The sequence below is a fragment of the Corylus avellana genome, chromosome 2 (genome assembly GCF_965113065.1).
Source record: "Corylus avellana chromosome 2, dhCorAvel1.hap1.2, whole genome shotgun sequence".
NCBI classification, from domain to species: Eukaryota; Viridiplantae; Streptophyta; class Magnoliopsida; order Fagales; family Betulaceae; genus Corylus; species Corylus avellana.
In genome coordinates this window covers 26,376,162-26,397,300 of record NC_142491.1, presented here as the reverse complement: position 1 = coordinate 26,397,300, position 21,139 = coordinate 26,376,162, and the positions used below count along the sequence as shown (strand labels likewise).

General features: G+C 35.6%; 3 protein-coding genes across 3 annotated transcripts; 1 reads left to right on the top strand and 2 right to left on the bottom strand.

The window, feature by feature from the left end:
- Window positions 1–3,477: 3,477 nt before the first annotated feature.
- Window positions 3,478–5,256, top strand: LOC132170472 (kinesin-like protein KIN-14I). The gene is made up of 5 exons (XM_088512693.1): window positions 3,478–3,606; window positions 3,702–3,845; window positions 3,955–3,977; window positions 4,031–4,109; window positions 5,170–5,256. Exons 1-5 carry the CDS (start codon window positions 3,478–3,480, stop codon window positions 5,254–5,256), a joined length of 462 nt encoding a protein of 153 aa, XP_088368819.1.
- Window positions 5,257–9,322: 4,066 nt separating this feature from the next.
- Window positions 9,323–9,745, bottom strand: LOC148587567 (uncharacterized). Its single transcript, XM_088512692.1, has one exon. The coding sequence runs from the start codon at window positions 9,743–9,745 to the stop codon at window positions 9,323–9,325; it is 423 nt and encodes a 140-aa protein (XP_088368818.1).
- Window positions 9,746–15,648: 5,903 nt separating this feature from the next.
- LOC132167999 (uncharacterized) lies at window positions 15,649–20,695 on the bottom strand. Its single transcript, XM_059579056.2, has 5 exons — window positions 20,541–20,695; window positions 18,746–19,176; window positions 18,553–18,655; window positions 16,069–16,511; window positions 15,649–15,965 (listed from the first exon to the last, which is right to left on the bottom strand). Exons 2-5 carry the CDS (start codon window positions 19,172–19,174, stop codon window positions 15,741–15,743), a joined length of 1,200 nt encoding a protein of 399 aa, XP_059435039.2. The 5' UTR covers window positions 19,175–19,176; window positions 20,541–20,695; the 3' UTR covers window positions 15,649–15,740.
- Between the last annotated feature and the right edge of the window lie 444 nt (window positions 20,696–21,139).

The following is a 21,139-nucleotide window of genomic DNA, read 5'->3' as shown; positions in this document are numbered from 1 at the left end:
GGGGTAATATGGTCTTTGTTGATGAAGCAAATGTTGAAGCCTCCACTCAATTACGTAGAGATGATGCGACAATAGCAATTGATGAATTATATATTCAACTTGATGGAAGCATGTTTGCCAACGATAACTTGCCGAACGAGGACTATGATACAAACTTTGATGAAGAAGAGGAGTTATGTAGTGACAACGATATAGACTCTGAACACGAAGAGGACTCTGAACACAAACAATCATCTTCAAGTAACAGTGATACAGATTCTGAATATGAATCTGATGATGATATGTGTTAAACATAAGCTCACATTTGGTGTAAGTACAAAGTGTATTAGCATATTTAATGAAGTTGATGCTCTCTCTCTCTCTCTATATATATATATATACATGTATTGTGGTGTTTGATTTTTTTTTTTACTAGCATGATTATTGTATGTTTGTCAAAAATATTGAACATACTATATGGTTATAATTTGACTAAAATTTTTTGGTTTTTGAGTTGTTTGCAGATTGATCATAACAATGACAACAACAGGACGTAAACGTGTTCCAGTAGCACGAGGCCGAGGCCAAGGTCAAGGTCGGGGCCTTATTGACGAGCATGAGAGTCTGACTCCCAATTCTGGATTTGGTGATACAGATATGCAAATGGCGCCCTCGCCCCCCCCCCCCTCCTCCTCGAGTCAATGGATAGGCATCCTTCACACGAGTCTAATAATTCTATTCACTCAGTGGCAGGATTGGATTCACAGGGAGGCGCCCTTACTGCATCTTGTAAGTTCATGAATTATATGTTTATGAAATGTTATTTTTGTATTATTTTGGTTTGTTATAGACATTTGACCATATAACTTACTACGTTACCATGTTTTGCGTAACAGCTACCACGTCTGTCAAAAGTGTAAGGGGTAAGGCCAAGTGTAAGAAGTTGAGTGAGCACGTACTTAAGAATGGCCCCTTAGTGCTAAACATCCCAAATAGACACCGGGCACCTGTAGGCGATAATGCATCATGGTTTGCAAGCAAGATTGGAGAGATTATTCGTAACATGTGCGAACTCCAACACGGTGAATGGAAAAAGGTCCCAGTTGAGGAAAAGAGCAAGTTATTATTTCATGTTCAGGTATGAATATCAATGTAATGTTTAAGAATATGTTTCGTATGAAAAAATAATGTGACACATTTTTTATCATTGTTTTCTTATCTATTATGTATCAGTCAAATTTCGCACTGAATATGGGACGATACGAGCACGTCAAAGCTGTTGAAAATAAATTGGGTCCTGCATATGCTAGGATTCGTTCGAACTTGTATAGGGACCACTACAAAAAATATTTTGAAGGCATTGATAAAGACGATGATGAGGGGATTGCCAAGGCTAAGGCTATTGGGAGGGAAAACGTGCCAGCAGGATATGGTCCTGAACAGTGGAATCTAATATGTGACTCATTTGATGACGATAAATGAAAGGTAAATATATATTATTATACTGATTAGAAAATTCAGATTGATATAATTTGCATGCACTTGAAGACATTTTATGAATAATTGTGTTTTTTTTTTCTCCAAATTTTATAGAAAAAGTCTGCACGAAATATAAAAAACAGAAGCAAATTGGAAACAAAGCACACAGTTGGCACTTGTTCATTTGTTAACTTCATTTACAAAAAGGTAAGTATCTCTTTTTTATAATTTAATTAAAGTAACATTATTTAGTGTAAACTTTGATTATATGTATTATGTGTAGGAACAAGAAACAAAAGTGAAGCCCAATCCTGTTGAACTATATGAGGCTACCCATACAAGAAGAAAAGATAAAGAGTTTGTGAACGACAAATGTAAAAGTCTATATGTAAGTAAATGTTTACGCTCCAATCATTAAGTTGATTAGTGAAGTACATGAATAGTAAACTTGCATGAAGTATATATTAAACTAAGGCCAACTATGACTTGTGCAGCTTCAGATGCAAGAATTAACAACCAGTGAGGCCTTAGAGGAAGGTAGTGTGGAGGGGACAAGTGTCGAGGACCGAATGCAAGAAATAGTCACACAAGTGCTATGGGGCCGACGATCTGGTCATGTTAGAGGAATGGGATGCGGTCTTATTCCTACCCTTTAAGTACTTCATCTCAAGCGTTCACCCACTTCGACAACCATGACGAGTGTAGGAAAAGACAAGAAGATACTCAAAGCGAGCTTCAACAGACTAGAATCGAACTTCATCAGTATAGGGAGAATTTGCAAGCCAACGTTGAGGAAACCAACAAATTGAAAGCCACTGTTGAGTTCTTAATGTCACGTATTGGAGGGTTAGTGAAACTATATCTATGCATTAATTTTACAAAAACATACATACTAAGTAATCGTTAAAAAGCTTATTGATCATTATATGAAATTCTATTCTTCTTAGGTCTGGAGGGAGCTTGCTTGGAGGTGCATCAAGTGAAGCCAACAATTGAGGGAGCTTTGGAATAACCATTTATTTAGGATGTACTTTTTGATACCATCTATTTGAGATATATTTTTTGATACTATGTATTTGGATAGTTGTTGGTGCTTTCTATTTGCTATTGTGTATTTGAGTATTTGTTGATCGTGATCTGTTTGGTAATGTATATTTGTTGGTACTTTTTATTTGGTTTATATTATGTTAAGATATTCGCAAAATTTTTGGTTCAAGAACTTTTGAGTTAGTAAATCTCCCTTGACATGTTTATCAAGGTTAAAGAGCTTTGAGTAAACAATGCAAGGGAGTAATAATATCTTTCTAAATTTTATTTTTAAGTGTATGCAGGATGATAAGAGTACAAGAAAGTTAAACCACCCAAGCAGGTTCTTACTTTAATATGTTTCATGAACAAACACATTTTTAGTATTTCTTTCTCTATCATGTTGGGTTTCATTCTTATTGTCTTTGATATTATATATTGGTTCATTGTGGTAGATTACTCAAATTGCTTTTGAGGATGAATTGGCAAGGAAGAGGATGCAGATAAGTATTTTATTTTGGGTTTTGGAATTTTCCTGGCCATAGATTGTAAAACATATATTTAATAGTTTTCTCCCTGGGCAGGTTCGGTTCATGGGGCAGTTCTCACATATTTTTGATGATTTTGATGAGGTTAGTCATTTTGAGTTACGTTGCTTGTGAGCATTTAGATTAGTTTGAAGATTGTTGTCTGATGTGGTGAAGTAGTGTTAATGCATAGTAGTCTTCTCTAAAAGGTGTTAAACTTTTAAACTTTGCCAATATTTGTGGTTTTCGGCTTCTGTTTCCAATGATAGGTGTCGGTTTGTAGTTTTAAGCCATTATTCATGATATGTTTGCCCTTTATATTATATCATTTTCATAATTATAGGATAAAGAGGTATAAGATGTGTTAGTTGTGGTGAATGAATGGGAGAGAGTGGTTGATGGGTTTGTTTTGTTTTGGTGATTGATAGCGTCGAGAAGGAACGAAGCGGCGGGGTGGCTGAGGAAGATGGTGGGAGTAGTGGGGGCGAAGGATTTGCCGGCGGAGCCGTCGGAGCAGGAGTTCAGGCTGGGATTGAGAAGTGGGATCATTCTCTGCAATGTGCTCAACAAGGTTTACTCTGAAGCTGTGCCCAAGGTTAGCCTTTTCCTCATCCTTATCTTCATTTAAATTCTGTGTCTTTTTTGTTTTTCAATTTGGGATGTTTAAGCAATAGTTTGATTTCTTTTTAGGTGGTGGAAAGTCCATGTGATTCTGCTCTGGTTCTTGATGGGGCCGCATTGTCAGCATTTCAGTACTTTGAGAATGTGAGGAATTTCCTGGTGGCTGTGCAGGAAATGGGAATTCCTACGTTTGAGGCGTCTGATCTGGAACAAGTATGTATTCAGGGATCAGGATTCTCAAAGAATTAGGGACTTTAGTATCTCTGTTTTTCATTAAAATAGAAATTTCTATTACTTTTAGCCCATTTTTCACATACATCAGATGCTGAGGATAGAACATATATGGTTTACGGATAGAAATTTGTATCGTAATTCAAAATAAATTTGTTAAATTTCAGGGAGGGAAATCTGGTTGAATCTGTGCTAAGTAAGGTTGTGGAGGAGTTTGAGCATTGCATTTCAAGCCAATTTGAGCTGGTATGTTAGCTTTGGTTATCCAAAACAATCATTTTTCTTTCATTATTTTTCAGCAAAAGGAAACAATTTGGGCAGAGAGATCCTTTTTCAATATGGATTAGGTGATCAAATATGCTTTGACATTCAACTTAGGACTAGGAATTGATGCACATTCCAAATCAATAAACATGTTCTCTTGGATCCTAAACAAGTTTTGTTTTCCTCTACTTTTCCTATAACTTAATTAATACCTATCTGACTCGTTATTTGTTCATTTATTTGTAACCATTATTCTTCTTTGTTGTACTTTGACTCTCTATGTCTTGGTTTGGTTACACTTGTTAACCAAGTTTAATAAACCTTTGTTGGTTAGTTTTTATGGAGGGTAGAATGTAGTGTGGGCCTTTTATGAAATTTTGAAGTATCTGATAGGATCTTCAAAATGATGGCCTCTTGTATTCGACACAGTCAATCTTTGTGGCAATAGAAAGGATAATTTCAGATAGGATAGAACAACAAAATATATAGGATCATCAATTGAGCCTCTTGTTTGCATGGGAATGTATTTATGTGGGCAAACATAATTTGTTATTGAGGTCCATAAACCAACCCAGTATACAAAGATTAAGGCTTAGTTGAGTTGACTTTAAAGCTTCAAAGTGTGGATATATATTTTTTTTAATATTTTGGCTGCTGTATTTTATGCACAGAAAAGGGAATATTCTGATAAGTTAGGACCTCAATGGAGCAAGGAGGAGCTTGAGCATTTTTATGAAGCCTATCGGAAATATGGAAAAGACTAGAAGAAGGTATGCCTTTATTTGACGTTGTGTTTTATTTACTCTTTTGGGATTTACTTAATTAGCCATAATTGGTTGTCTTTCATTATATAACCAGCTTCTAATTTTTGTGGTGTAACTTGATATCTAATTTGGTTATGCATACATATGCAAACATTTTTCATGCTTTCTCCCTGTAATACTGTTTACAATAAAATTTTCTATTCTAAGGAGACAATTTATAACATGCTCCAGTTTTGTTTTTGGTCTCTTTTCTATTATTGACTTCTGTGCATATCCAGGTGGCTGCTGTAGTACATAACGGATCCGTTGAGATGGTGGAGGCTCTCTACATTACAAACTGGGTTGGTAGCGTCCATTACTGTTAGATTGATTTATAACTAGAATCCGTAAAAAACAAAGCTTTCTGTAATTTAGGAGTATTATGGCAATTATACCAACAGTTCTGTATGTGACTCTACCTTTTCCTTTCCTTGCATAAGCAGTGAATATTCTTCTTTTTATGCAAGCTAATTTTTAAAATTAAGCACTATTTTCACCTTTCTTGTATAATCTATTGCGCTTTCTTTTAATGTAATTGATTTGCATGAACTAATGATCAGGGTATGACCTGGTTTAATATTTCTTTTGTTTTTTTCTTAATACTTGTCACTGCTTTGTCTTGAACACATTCTTATAGATTTGAATAAGGATCATAGTACTCATTTACTTCTATTAATTGCAAGCTGGAGGAATGAATCTACTAAACCTCTTGGCGGAAAATAGTTTCTTTTGCATCCTAGTTATTAGATAGTTTGGAGCGGGTTTGTCATTCAGTTAATAATTTCTTCTAGTTTTAGTAGTTAGTTATGGTGAGATTCTTGATAACTAAAGTTAATAAATTTGTATGAAATTTGATCTTAAATTCAGAAATGAAACTAGTTTGCATATGTAAGTAATTTGGTTCCCTGGGTCTGCGATCGATCGCACACGATTGTGCGATCGATCGCAGCATCTCAAACACCTTCTGGTACTGCGATCGATCGCACACGATTGTGCGATCGATCGCAAAATCTCGAACACCTTCTGGTATTGCGATCGATCGCACACGATTGTGCGATCGATCGCAGATTATTTTTTTTAAAAAATTTTTAGAACCATTAGGGTCCACTTTGTGGACGCTAATGGTTAACTATTAGCGTCCACTTTAAGTCGACGCTAATGGTTAACCATTAGCGTCGACTATGGCTTCCTTTTACATCACCTTTAGGGTCAAAAAATTGTGACTTTTAGGGTCCATAAAGTGGACGCTAAAAGTTATCATTAGGGTCGACTCTAGGTCGACGCTGATAGATAATTTTTTATTTTTATTTTTTTAGGACCATTAGGGTCCACTTTGTGGACGCTAATGGTTAACTATCAGCGTCCACTTTTATTTGGACGCTGATAGTTAATTTTTTTAAAAAAATTTTTTAGGACCATTAGGGTCGACTTTGTGGACGCTAATGGTTAACTAATAGCGTCCACTTTAAGTCGACGCTAATGGTTAACCATTAGCGTCGACTATGACTTTCTTTTACATCACTTTTAGGGTCAAAAAATGTGACTTTTAGGGTTGATAAAGTGGACGCTAAAAGTTATCATTAGGGTCGACTTTAAGTGGACGCTGATGATCACACGTATGAGCATTAGGGTCGAACTATTAGCGTCGACACCTGTAGGGTCCAAAAGTCGACGCTGTTGGCAACAGCGTCCACTTTAGGACTTTTAGGGTCGACTTAGAGTCGCCCCTAAAGACCTAAATTCTTGTAGTGAGGTATGTAATCATTTTTTTTTAAAATGTTAATTAAGTTTTTATATTTATATTATTCGTTTAAATTAATTGATTATGATATGAAATATATAATTGTATTTATCCGACATTATGGAAAAAAAAAAACATGGTTCTATTGAGCTTCAACCAAATTCTAAATTAACGCATTAGGCGTGACAAAATAAATTGTAAGTTATATTTTTATGTTTTCAACAATAATTAAAATTTGTTGTATTATTTATTTGTTTTGCTAGTTATATTCTTTAATATTTTTAATCAATTTTTTTTTTCAACTTTAACGGTGTCTTATTTTCATTCATTAAAAAAAAAAAAAAAAATTGACCCCCCGAATTCTAAAATCCTTGCTCTGCAACTGCATGAATGTATATATATCTGAGGTCCATCAATGAGAAGATCTATCAATTTATCATACAAAAAGCAAGCAAATCAACGGAACAATTAAAATACCTAGAGGCTGGTGGTAATAGTAGCGCCGCTGTGCCGCGAACCAAGAGAGATGGAGAGACCAACGGAGAAGAGGAGACCGACAGAATTAGTGGTAGCACCGCGAACCAAGAGAGGGAGAGAGATCAGAGATATTGAGAGAAGGCCGAGAGGAGTGGAGAGTGGCCATGCAGTCAACTTGAGCAGTGAGAGTGAACGGTGCAAGTTGTAATATTTTTAGGGTTTAGTTAGAGGCTTGAGCTTAGCTGCTTAGGTTTACAAAAATATATATAGGGTTTAGGGTTTATATATATATATACACATTTTTCAACGTGAATTTAGACTAATTAACGTCAACAAAAGAAGAAGGGAAGCTAGAGACATATACATATATATAGTAAACAAGTAGGACCGACTTTCACAAAGATTTAAGTTACAAGTTTTTCTTCACAATATATATATATATATATATATATATATATTCTACTTTTCTGGTATTAATTAAGCTTAATTTCCTCAACAATAAAAGCAGAAAACACCGATGATATATAGTCTATATAGAGGTGGAACTTAATTAGCTGGTGCATGGGCTTAACGCGATTTGGAACGTTTTCCATTATTTGACCTATATATATATATATATATATATATATATATATATAAATGCTCACGGCTATCTTATGACTTTATGCTAGCACGATTTAGATGAGCAAATATTTAAGAGATATGCTAGAATCTAATAAAAACTCTATATTTTATCCATAAATGTCCATGTGGCAATGTGTTACATCATCTTCTTTTTGTTCTGTCTTTTTCCCTTAACCAAAAATATAATGTGGCATCTTGCTACATTGACTTTTATGGGCAAAATGTTGAGTTTTTATTAGATTCTAGCATTTCTCAATATTTAATTAGCATAAAGTTGAGTCAAAGAAGACGGACAGCAAACCACTGGCTTGGAATAATAAGTGTGCGTATTATGGTAAGCTTCTTTCTAGTATTCCCCTCCGGTGCTTGTCGACTCCGGCAACCCTGAAACGACAGTGACCTCTCTTATGCTTCCAATCCCGCTATCGCTATGGGTAGAAAAACCAAAAATCGATAGACCTAGTATTTCTTAGGGTTTGTGGCGCAACGTCTCTTCCTAAAAATGGAGTCACCGCCTCTACCTAGAAGAGCGACGATGAACCCAGCGAGATTAGCGGTGATCACGGCTGTCTAGCCCACGGCACTCAATTTATCGTAGTAGCTACCGGAGATGTAGGGGCTTTCAGATCTGCAGAGGAAAGGGCTGAGAATGACAGAGCACTTAATATAGCTGCAGAAAATAAATGTTGATTATTTTCTACATTTTACTGCTCTCTAATTAGATGATGTGCATTGTGAATTTTATGTTTTTGGGCCATTTTATGGTTGTGGTTTTTTTTCTATTGTCATTTTGAGTTGTAAAGAACTCCAATTAATTCCATAAATATTTTAATTGTAATTTGGCACATTACCTGGATTATGATAAATTTTCTAGAATTGTTGTTGCATGTATGACTATTGTTTGAGTTATGCTTCTTGTAATCAGTTTCTCAACGATTACTACGGGAATTGTCTGAATTGTCTTCTTTGTGTCTATATTTGGATTACTTAGCTTCTAGACGCTTAGTCTGCTACGGTTATGTTGAAGAAGGCTGATATTGGATATTAGATCTTCCAAAGTCAATTATGCTTAAATCTTTTCGATCAATGTTATGATGCTTTTGAATATTTGTCTTATTGTCCATGAACTTACCAGCTCTTGTCGATTTTGGGTTTTTCTATCCATAGTGCACTAGAGGGGAATACTGGGGAGAAGTTTTGGGAAGAAAATAAGAAGAGAGAAAGAGGACGCTTGAATGGGAGTTAACAGGGCATCCCTTTCAATGATTTTTAAAAAAAATCATGACCTATTGCCGTTTTCGGGTTAAAATCCCCTTGGACCGCATGTAAGTCTCGCCCTTAGGGGGTGGGAATATTATTAAATACAACATCTCGTTTCCTCTCCACCTCTATCTCTTCTCTCAAAAAATCAAAAACCATAAAAATTCGTAGTATATATATATATATACCTATTGATTATATATAAGAAATAAATTTTCTCTAAATTAGTCTGGAGGAAATATCCTCATAACACTTTTTTTTTTTTTAAAGAATAATAGGACTTTTATTGCTTAAACATTATCAGAGGAGGGAATCTCCCCTAGGATAATCGTATGAATACAATCAAGATACTCAAATTGCCAAGTCCTAGCTACGTGCTCCCAAATAGCCAGTCGTGCAACCCCATGGGCTGCATAATTCGCAGATCTACAAACTGCCATAACCTTCCAACTGGAGAAAAGCTGTAACAGGATGTGCATGTCGTCGATCAAGTGGCCAAAACCACTCCAACTAACGCCTCCACCATTAATGGCGTCCACCACGAGCTTAGAGTCCCCTTCCAAGATGATGTTCCGCAGCCCCAAGTCCTTCCCAAAAAGTAAAGCTTGTCCTCCTGCCCACGCCTCTATTGCTAGAGGGGATAGTCTACCCGGTTGTATCATACTTCGAACGCCTAAAACCTTCCCCTTGATATTACGAACCACAGCCCCCATACCCACCACAACTCGCTTGGAACAAATCGCCGTGTCCCAATTTATTTTAGCAAACCCCCTCTAGAGGAGCAGTCCATCTGGTCACCTCTGCCACAACTCGGTTAGGAATTTTATTTTGGGAATTAACTACCATGTATTCAGTGTGGGCCTCCATAGCTTGCTTTACCAGGGTGCTGGGATGGGTAAATTTGCCATCATGCACAAACTCATTTCGCCGCAACCAAACTAGTCATGCAATCCCAGCAAAGAGGCCCAACGCACATCTGAATCATCAGTTCTGTCACCTGCCTGAATGTTGGACCATCCGGGACCAGTTTTTGAAATTTTTTCAAACTGGCGCCCCGTACGTCTCTTGTCGAAGGACAGTCCCATAAGATGTGATATCCAGTTTCTTCGTGTAGTCCGCATATCGGGCACAAGTCCTCATGAAGAACATGCCGCTGTCTCAGATTGACCTTGGTAAGGAGAATCTCCTTACAGGCTTTCCATAAGAAGTGTTCTCCGCATTCAGACCCTGCACCTTCCAGATTGATCTCCATAACTCACCTGATTCCCCTCCATTGGAGCTACCGGCCTGCCGAAGAAGCTCCATCTCCTTGGCCAGATGATACACTGATTTTACTGTAAACAATCCATTGACACTCCCCCGCTAGATTACCCCATCAGGTCGATTGGTGCTGCACAACGGGACCGACAATATAGCCTCAACTTCAGCTGAATTAAAAAGAACCTTCAGGAGACCCGTATTCCATCCATGAGTGTTTTTATCTATAAGTGCACTTACCATCGCATTTTCATCCAGAGAAGGTTGACGGGATGTGGATCCATTTATCACCCCAAATCCGTGTAGACTCTCCATTGCCAATCGACCGATACAAGCCCTCCTTAAGGAGGTCACACTTGCCCACAATACTCCGCCATGCAAAAGAGGGTTTAGAACCCAATTTAGCATCAAGAATTGATCCATTTGCATAGTACTTTGCCCTCAAAATGGTGGCTACCAAGCTGTCCGGCTTGTGCCATAATCACCAACATTGTTTCGCGAGAAGAGCCTTGTTGAAGCATAAAAAATCTCGATAGCCCAAACCCCTCGGGCTTTTGACATACCCAATTTTTTCCAACTCAGCCATGGAATTTTCGACTTTTCCCCACCAAACCTATTTAAAATATTGTCAAGTGTTTATAAACATTTAAAAGACACATTAAATTTTTAACGTCATTAATAGGTTAGGAGAATGTTACGTGTTTAATTTCTCAAACACCGTAACAGATAAATAAGGGTAGTTCGAGGAACCCTAATGCCTCCCAAGTCAACTCAAATGTGAATATTATTAATCTTTGCTTAATTTCATTAATAAACTTGGTATCTTTTAATAGAGAATTACAAAGCATAATAGATATAAAAGATTAATAGAAATAAACAACTTCTAATGATAATATATTATCTTTAATGATAATATATTATCTTTAATGATAATATATAATCTCTAATATTTAAATTATAAATATAATTCTATAAAGATAACTTATTATCTCCAAGTATTTTAATCCTAAAATACCTATATTACTAGACTTGTAACAGAGGATATCCTTCAAACTGGTTTGAAAGAAATTTCTGTCTTTATAACTTGGATTGTGATGTCTCTTTTTAATGTCGCTTTTAAATGTTTATAAACACATGATACTATTTTAAATTGGTAGAAGGGTATTTCCTACATACTCGTTTGAAGGAAATTTTTGTCATTAATTCTTTTTGCTATTTTTTTTTTCTTTATATTTTTCATTTTAAACTATACATATTGGACAAATATTTTAACATGTTTTAATTTAGATGGATTAAACTAATTAAAGTTAAAGGCCTCATGAAAGTAAAAGTTTATGCAACTTATACATTTATGCAATGTTCTGTGTATGATTGCGTGTCATTATGTCAAATAATATATTGGTGTATAACATTTAGTATGCCTTTTTATTTAAAGGGGCGTGATATTTTTTTTTTACAACCTATAATTTTAAGTTAGGTAGAGATGTGTTTAAATATTGAAATTAAACTATAACAAAGAATCATGGACATAGTTTTTTATTTATTTATTTATTTTATTTTATTTTATTTTTTTTACGGATAGAAATTTGTTACAAACTGGTTTGTAGCTAATTCATACAAGCTCATCTAATAAATTTACATTTGTCCCTTAACTATTAAAAAAACATTTGAGAACCAGAGTACTTTTTCGAATGTTCATAATTATAAGTTTTATTTTGTGTTGAAATCTAATTGGTTTTACACCAACAACATTAGAGATTCTTGCTAATTTTATTATATTCATGTTTTAATTAAGCATAATTCAAGTTTTTCTCATTCAATTATGAAAAGCAAATTTAATAATATTTATGAAAAGTACAATTATAATACTTTAAATTTTTTAATTAAATTATAATAAAGAATACTGCACAAACGCTTGGGTTATGAGCTAATTTGTAATAAAAGGTAAAGTTATAAAATATTTATACCGCCTGTCACCATATCTTCTAAGATGGACCGTCGGATCAATATACTTGTGGATGGTTATAGTTTTTTTTTTTTTTTGATATGTCCACACAAGAGGGGGGAGAGAGATTCGAACTAGTGACCTCCACTTCATTAAGTGTGGTCCCAGCCGATTGAGCTACTTCTTGGGAATGGTTATAGTTGGAACATGGCCATAGTCTTAACCGCTGCTCGTGGAATCTTAAGAAATATCCTGTCCACATTGCAATCTTAACTTCCCCAAAGCCGGGCTTTCTTTAGTCAATTGTTGACTTGGTCGACTAGTTTAAATCACTCATGGTGAATTTCATAACGAATAGACGTTACGTGTTATAATTATTATTTTTTTTTGACATGTCTATGTAAAGGGAAGGGGGAAAGGTGATTCAAACTAGTGACCTCTGCTTTATAAGGCGTGATTCACAGCCGATTGAGTTACCCCTTAAGGACACCGGAGTTATAATTATTAATATAGTATTTCAATTTAAATTTATTGGCTTAAGATGTAGAAAATGCTTAAGTTAATGAGTCATAATTTTTCAGAGGTACATCGGAAAAAAAGTTGTGTGCAAATGAGACTGACGAAAATAGCATAAGGTTTTTTTGTTTTTCTTCCTAATTGACATCACTATCAAGAGAATATATGAACATCATCTTGGAATGACATAATGTACCAGGAGCAAGGCCAAGAAGTTGTGCTGCTACTTCCCAAACTTCCTCCTAAACCAATTGATCAATCAATTAAGGGGAAAAACCTTATATAATAAGTATCACACCAATAAAATTTTATGTTTTTAATTCATTTGAATATTTCATTGGATTTTTTTTATTTATTTTTTTATTTTTTATGATTTACTCGAATTTTCTAGCATTTTTTTTTAAGGGTTGACAGAGATTTATTTGATTGCATTAAATATTAAGTGAAATATATGCTTTATTTTGTATTAAAAAGAAGAGAGAATATTTTGTTTATTTTACTTTGTATTTTTCTGAAATGATTCAAACTTTATAGGTTTTATTTAAATTGAAATATAATAAGTATCACATTAATAATATCAGAGTTTCCTACTAATTTTCTATTAATATTTTGATAATCAGAATTCAGGTTTTATTCTTACTATTTTTTTTTTCTTTTATAGTTTTCATCAAGTACATGTTTGATACACTTGAAAATAAAATAAAATAAATACATGTACACATTTATTATGTATTTTCATTAAAAGAGGTGTGATAGATTTTTTTCAATCACCTATTTTAACTTATAATGAAAATTAAGATGTGATGCGTTTAAGTTTTGAAACTAAATTATAATAAAAAAATTCTCACACATAGCTCGGGTTATGTGCTAGTTAAAATAATTACCAAGTGCATCTTCACAATAATAAAGACACAATATAATTAAATAATTACTTGGTAATTAATTATTATTAAATATTCTGGCCAAAATGAATTTTGTTTCTTTAAATAATGATTTTATATTTGCAAAAAATCTCTAAATTTACACCAAGTTATTTTTCATACAAGCCAAAGATTTAACCAATAAGCAAAAATATAATATTCAACCAAAATAATATAAAATCATAGCAATCACCGAATCACACCACAAAGTTGCAATGAGGGCAAAAATACATCACGTATTAAATATGCCGAAACCCTTTATTGAATTAACGATAAAATCCAATAATATATTGCAGTTGGTCGCATGATAGGTGAGAGCATAATTTATCAAAATCATCAATTTTATACGTAACACAATTATTCATTCACAAAAATCATTTATTGAATTTACAATAAAATCCAACAAGTTATTACAGTTTGTCCCACAATCCACTACCGCCTCCACTCGAAACCAAATCTCGTTTGTTCTCAATATTTTTCATATTAAAAAAAAAAAAAAAAAAATCAGCATATAACAAAATTTATTACAGCCGTAAAGAAAATCAGTGGGCAAGATGTTCCACACAATTTCCCATAACAAATGTTTCGGCCGCTGTTGGAGTTTAAGGCTCCAAAGACTATCGGTAATAAGTCTTTTTTACCAATCAAAGGCATGGACTTCATGCAATATTGAGGTTCAAAATCTGCTGCACAGTGGAGCTATCCAACAAACGGTGAAGAGTGATATTCCAACTTCTAGAGGCAAGAATGATAAGGTCCAGAAATCACCATATTCGGAGGGTAAATCAGGGCCGGATTAGAGGTTGGAACCCAAGGGATTATGACCTGAAGAGATAGCCCTACAAGCACCCTTTTCCACAAAATCTTTACTTCAAAATTCCTTTCCATAACCAAGTAAGAGGGGCTTCAAGAAAGGGTTCACTCTTCAAATATTTAGACCTTCAGCAATCCACCAATTTTTCTGCCAGCAGCCATCCTCCTTAACCATTTTTCTGCTTGGAAGTGTGGAAAATCTCTTGGGCCAAAATAGCATTATCATGAAGTTGATTGAGTTGGACAGAGAATCTTTGCAGGAGAGGTTTTAGTCTATTTGCAAGGATGTTGGAGATGGTTTTGTAATTGAAGTTTGTGAGGCCTATAGGTGTATACTGGGTAAGTCTCGAAGGGTTAGGAATTTTGGGAATGATAAGTATATCATCTCCTTAAGAAGGTAACCATCTCTAAAAAAAAAGCATGGACAAAGTGGATGACATTCTTCTTCACCACCAACCAGTAGGTCTTATAAAATAAACCATTCATGCCATCAAGGCCAGGGGGTTATTGGGGCCTAACATGGATAGCTTGGAATATCTCGGGTTCTTCAGGGATGGAACCAAAGCAAGGAATTATCACTACCAGAGATGATCGGATCAAGGACACCCAGTAAATCATTTTCAAAAACAGGGTTAGTGCTTGTGAAAAAGTTAATAAATGGGTGTGACATTGATCATGTTATTGGTGAACAAATGGGCGAGAATAAATTTGATTCATGCCAAACCAAGGGGTATACAAAATATGGGAGAAGGCAAATATCTGAAGCCACAAAAGTGTAAATACCTAAACAATTAACAGTAATTAACCAAGAATAAGACAAGTTCATGAATATCATTAAACAAAAATTAAATGATAGGCAACTGAGATAATATTAAACAAAAATTACTCATAAAATTCAGCCCAAGAAAAAATCTGGACCAAATATATAGCTACCCTAGCATAGATTGCAAATTAAGATTATGGTTCTAAATGGACAAAACTATTCAAACTTATAAACATCTCTAGGCATAGAAAGCCTTGCCTACAAAATTAACAATAATTAACCGAAAACAAAAACAAAAAAAATCCCAACGTCTAGCAACTAAACAGAAACTAGGTGCAAATTGAACATCTTTGTTTTTATAATCTAACAAAAACTACTACACGAGAATCACTCCCAATAAAAGTTCGCACTTAAAAGCATCTCTATGCACAAAGCCTTTCTTGTATACAAAATTAACAATAATGAACTGAAAATAGTGGTGCCTTGTTGCTTGATTATGCTCGTGGACAATAGCAGTTGCGCTTATTGCGTCTATTACCTGATGGTGCTGGTGGGTGGTGATAGTTGCGCTTATTGCCTGTTGATGCTGTTGGTGACAACGGTGGTAGTGGTGGTGGTGGTGACTCAATACCTGGTGGTGCTGGTCCAGGGAGTGACACAGGATTGAAAACCGACATAGATGCATCATTTGAAAAAATCTTGATAGCTACCCAAAAAGACTATAACAAAAAAAAAAAAAAAAAAAAGAAAAGAAATGTAATTACAAATATACCTATAATGACAATTATCTTATTTATTAATAATTAAGTCAACAATTTATACCTCAACTTGATTCAATCCCAATTCAACTGGGCCACATGTTCGTACTCTCAAAAGATTTGCGTGATATATAGCCATATACCAATCGGTCTCCCTTTCTCCAAGTATGTATCTATACATAGTAAAATCCCCATATTCATATCCACGTTTAAAGATAGTCCACGTTTCCTGAATTTTTTTCCAAAACATTTTAGTTCCTACAATCTCTATGGCATTCTTTTCACCCGTTGGAGGCTCTTCTGGCATCACAAAGTAATACTTGTCACAGAAACGACGGTCCAAAATTTGGAATCTCCTTCTGACCTCATCTATATCAAGCGGCAATTCGCTTTGACTGTGTAATTGGTGAACAAATGGATGAGGAAACAAATTTCGTTCATGACGAACCAAGGGGTATAAAAAATCTCGAAGAAGACAAATATCTGAAGGAGCAAATGCGTACATACCTAAAAAAAATGATCAATAATTAACGAAAAAAAGGACAAGTTCATGGATACTAAACAAAAATTATTCCATAAAATGAAGCCATAGAAAAAATCCAGACCATGTAAACAACTACCCAAGCAAATTTAGATTATTGTTCTAACAAAAAATCCTAAATGGGAGAAACACGGCTGAAGACTCGATGGAAGGTTCTCTCTCTTTGCATCTCCCCAGTGGGGCAGCGCGTGAGACTGGATTTTTCTGAAACGTATTTTTGGTATTCCGCTGATTATTTTCTCGTAGTAGAGTAGACGGGGTATTTGGGATTCTTTTACTTGGAAACTAAATCGTTTAAGATTCGTTCTGATGTGAATGGCGGGGTTCAACTAGTTGAAAGAAGTAAAGGGGTGTCCACTGTCCCGGGCAGTGATTATGGCATGGCCGACAGTCTTTTGGCTGCTGAGTGCATGGGACTTTCTGACCAAAGATGCTACAGTACGTGAGAGCCGGACATTCCGATTTGGCTGCTTCGTCTATGTGATGCAAAGATGAAAAAACGCTCATGGAAACTTCTTGGAGCTATCGGAATACGGAGACCGAGGGCGGAGAAGCTTTGTGATCATCCCTGAGGGGGGTGATGGGGAGGGTTGGGAAGCATGTCGTGTCCAACTAGGGAAACTGAAGTTGTATTCCAACAAACAACGAGCAGGCGGAACGTCTGCAGGTACGCAGACGGAGCAGCAACCAGCAGGTAAAGCGGAAGAGATGAAGAGGGGGAAGCTGCCGGCGGGGTCATCGGGGGTTCATGAGCAGGGATCATACGCAGATGTGGTGATGGGGAGAAGGATTCCGGCCATGGCTTATGGGTACGACGGAAAAAATGACTGATTTGGCAGGGAAAACAGGCTGCCGGTGACATACCCACCTTGGAAAGCTCTAAGGACAAGGTCCCTGAAATTGCTCCAGGAAATCCTGTTTTTTCTAATATTCAGAATCAGGCCATAATGGAGATGCTGCTTTCTTTTACGAAAAATATTGACAGCTGTATTGAAAAGATAATCAGATAATGGAATGGGGGACTCAAGGAGATAATATTAAGTTGGGTCAGAAGCTTGTTGGAAGACTGGAAGCGGCCCAAATGGGGGAGATTGAGGATGTACACGTGCAGCCCAAAATAAGTGGGAACCCAGCAGAGAATCCACCCAAGGTGCAGCCCACAATGAGATTCAAGAAAACTTACACCCACAGGCGTGGACCCAAGAGGCAATTTTGATCGCCGGAGTGTTGCTCCGGCGATTCGCCTTCTGGACCAGAACACGCCGACCATTCCAACCAAGCTAATTCCCACTTGTCAATACCCAACGATGGTCTTCTACAGCATGACGAGGAGGAAGCAGGCAGTTCCAGGGCAGCAGACGCATCTGGGCAGTGTGGGTCAGGAACAGATATGGCCGCATTGAGTAGAGATAACCTCCAAGCACCTGCCAAAGGAGTTTCCAACCTTATACAAGTACAGACCTGGCCGATACCTTCACAAATGGCGCAATGCTCTCTGAGGAGGACTAGACCGATGATACCCAGGCAGGGTGGGTTCTACACAGACAGGGCCGAAATGGGTGAAAATCATTCCACAACACCTGCGGGAGTAGTTTCCGAGGATACCACCCAGCCCATGATCACGGAGAATGCGGCAATCAGCGCTACAGTAGTTGCCGTAACCTCCGAGAAGGATACTATCCACTCAGAACATACCAGAGATACCTCAATGGGTTTCAAGTAGCCCATGACCCAGATTAATGAAGCAGCTATACCTATAAAACTCTCCGAGAATTCACCTTAAGCTAATGGAGCAGCATTATTAATCGAAAGAGGAGACACTGATAAGGAGGGATCAAGAAATGAGGATGAGGGAGAGAAGGAAACAGCAGTGGAATTAGATGCAGTAGCTGAATTTAAAACTGTGATTAATTAACTTCGAACCACAATTTTTGCAAACATTATACAGTTGTTGCTATGAAGCAAGACAATCACTTACGAGCCAACAATGCAGTGGTGCCTTATTACCTGATGATGCTGATAATGGTGGTGGCAATATTGATAGGGGCGCCCGAATGAAAGGGTGGAAGTGTACCCATATTGCAGAAATCTTGACAGCTTTCCACTGCAACTATATAAAGACAGAATTAAATTTAATTACAAATATACCCATAATGAACAATTATCTGATTTATTAATAATTAACTCAAACTATTTATACCTCAACTTGATGCAATCCCAATTCAACCGGACCACATTTCAGCACTTCCTGTGGATCTACGTGATATATAGTCATATACCAACCGCTGGGACTTTCATTATTTATGTATGTGTACATAGTAGCCCCCCCATATGCATATCCCGATTCAGAAATATCCCATTCGTCACTTTTCCTCCAATACGTTTTTTCTCCTAGGTATGATCTCATATTCTCTATACCAACTGGAGGCCCTTCTAGCATCACAAAGTAGTGTTTCTTCTGGTCTGAAGCTTGGAAAATACCTTCGATAAGATCGATATAGATGGGAAAGTCACTTTTATTATGTAATTTGTGAACAAATGGATGAGGAAATAAATTTGGTTCGTGACGAACCAATGGGTATACAAAATCTCGGAGAAGACAAACATCTGAAGGCTCAAAAGTGTACATACCTAAAAAATTAACAATAATTAACAAAGAATAAGACAAGTTGGATATCATTAAAAAAAAAATTAAATGATAAGAAACTAATACAAAATTAAGCAAAAATTACTCCATAAAATTCAGCTCTAAAAAAAATCCGGACCATATATATATAGCGCGCTGCCCTAGCATATACTGCAAATTTAGATTATGTTTCTAAGTCCTAACCAAAAACCTAAATAGACAAGTCTATTCAAACATATAAGCATCCCTAGGCAAAAAGCCTTTCATGCCTACAAAATTAACAATAATTAACCAAAAATAAAAAGTCTCAATGAACAGCAACTAAACAAAAATGTTGTGCATGAAATATATTTTAAATTTACTCTCATAGGTGCATTGTTAGTTTTCGATTTATGTTATTTTATTACTAATTATAAATTATATATGTTTTATAGGTCTAAATGCTTAACTCTACTAAAAGGTAGCTGTAGTGAATAGAAACAAAACAGAATTAACTAAAAAGACCAACACGGTAAAGTACTAGTTTATATATAAGGACAAGAGTGGAACACTGGAAAGGAGTTGCAGAAGCAAAAAAAAAAAAAAAAAATTGTCAAATATCCACCTTATAACTGTACATTAGGTTCAGAGTGGACTCTAACTCGAGTGGGTTGAACCCAACCAAAACTAGAAGACCTATTGGATGTGATTAAACCTAATCAATAAACGAAAATAGCCAACCGGAATTTCATTAATTGGAGAAAAAACTCAGATTTGAATCAATCCCGGATTGAGAGTCATTTTGCACACATCTCAGTGTTTTGACCATAACTTTCGGCTCAAGTGTTGGATTGAAGTGAAACCAACATCATTTGAAAGCTAATTTAAAAATGAACAAATGTCTTTGAAATACAATTTTCCTAAGGGGATGGGAATGCTAGGTAACAATCAATTAGGCCAGAAATAAGTAGGGGAAGCAATAAATTCACCACAGTCACTTTCCCACAATATGATTCTCAAATAGCAAACCCTAATCTCCAATTAATTACACTGCCATGGAAAGGATCATCAGAAAATGTAATAACAATCCTATTTTATCTATTTTATTTTCCTTGTTCTTTGTGTGTTCTTGTCGTTCCCACGACCAACAAAAAGGAATTCAATAATATGGCAACCAAAATTTGAAATGGGCATAGGGGATAAATTTGTGCCTACCTAATCAACAATACAAAGTCCACAAACGAACAAAATCATCTAGGCGTGGTGCAATTCGAAGGAAACACAGATTTTTTTAAAAAAAAATTTAAAAAAAACACACACACAATCTCAAACCCTAACCCTAACCCTAAAAACTAAATCATGAGTAGATTTGGGTGAAGAGTTTGCTTACCCCGTGCGTTAATCTCAAGGAGAAACTCGGCTCTTTGAAGATTTGCAAAGTTTCGAGTGGTTTTTGGCTGAAATTGGTGGTTTCGGAGAAGTTTTCGGTGGAAGTCGAAATCTGAAATGAGTTTTTTTGTTCCAAAATATATATTTGGGAAAATTGTGGTTTGGTGAAGTTTGAAGAGTTTTTTAATTTTAATCCTAAGTTTAAAAATTAATAATTTATTTCGTTGAAGTTTTAAAAATTGGCAATTTAAACCATATGTTTAATTTTTTCGTTAAAATGGACGAAAATCTATAAAATTACATTATTACTCTCAAGCTTTTTAAAAAAAAATTCTATCCAATTTAACGGAAAAATTAAACGAAAGGTTTAAATTGCCAATTTTTGAAATTTCAGATGGATAAATTGTCAATTTTTGAACTTTTGAATTAAAATTGAAAAACGCTTAAAATTTCAGGAAGGATAAACTGCATTTTTCCCTATATATATTTCCAACAAACCTTAATAAAGACAAAATTTTGATTAAAAAATTATCCCATGAAAGCAAGCAGAGCATGGAAATTTGATTAACATTAAATTTACAACACTTTGTACATATAACA

Coding starts and splice junctions, on each gene's coding strand:
- LOC132170472 (XM_088512693.1), top strand. CDS start 3,478: ATGGTGGGAGTAGTGGGGGCGAAGGATTTGCCGGCGGAGCCGTCGGAG. Junction 3,846..3,954: donor AGGCGTCTGATCTGGAACAA/GTATGTATTCAG, acceptor CACATACATCAG/ATGCTGAGGATAGAACATAT. Junction 3,978..4,030: donor CTGAGGATAGAACATATATG/GTTTACGGATAG, acceptor GTTAAATTTCAG/GGAGGGAAATCTGGTTGAAT.
- LOC148587567 (XM_088512692.1), bottom strand. CDS start 9,745: ATGGGGGCTGTGGTTCGTAATATCAAGGGGAAGGTTTTAGGCGTTCGA.
- LOC132167999 (XM_059579056.2), bottom strand. CDS start 19,174: ATGTACACTTTTGAGCCTTCAGATGTTTGTCTTCTCCGAGATTTTGTA. Junction 16,512..18,552: donor ACCATTATCAGCATCATCAG/GTAATAAGGCAC, acceptor CATTTTTTTTAG/GTATGTACGCATTTGCTCCT. Junction 15,966..16,068: donor TGGGATTGAATCAAGTTGAG/GTATAAATTGTT, acceptor TTTTTGTTATAG/TCTTTTTGGGTAGCTATCAA.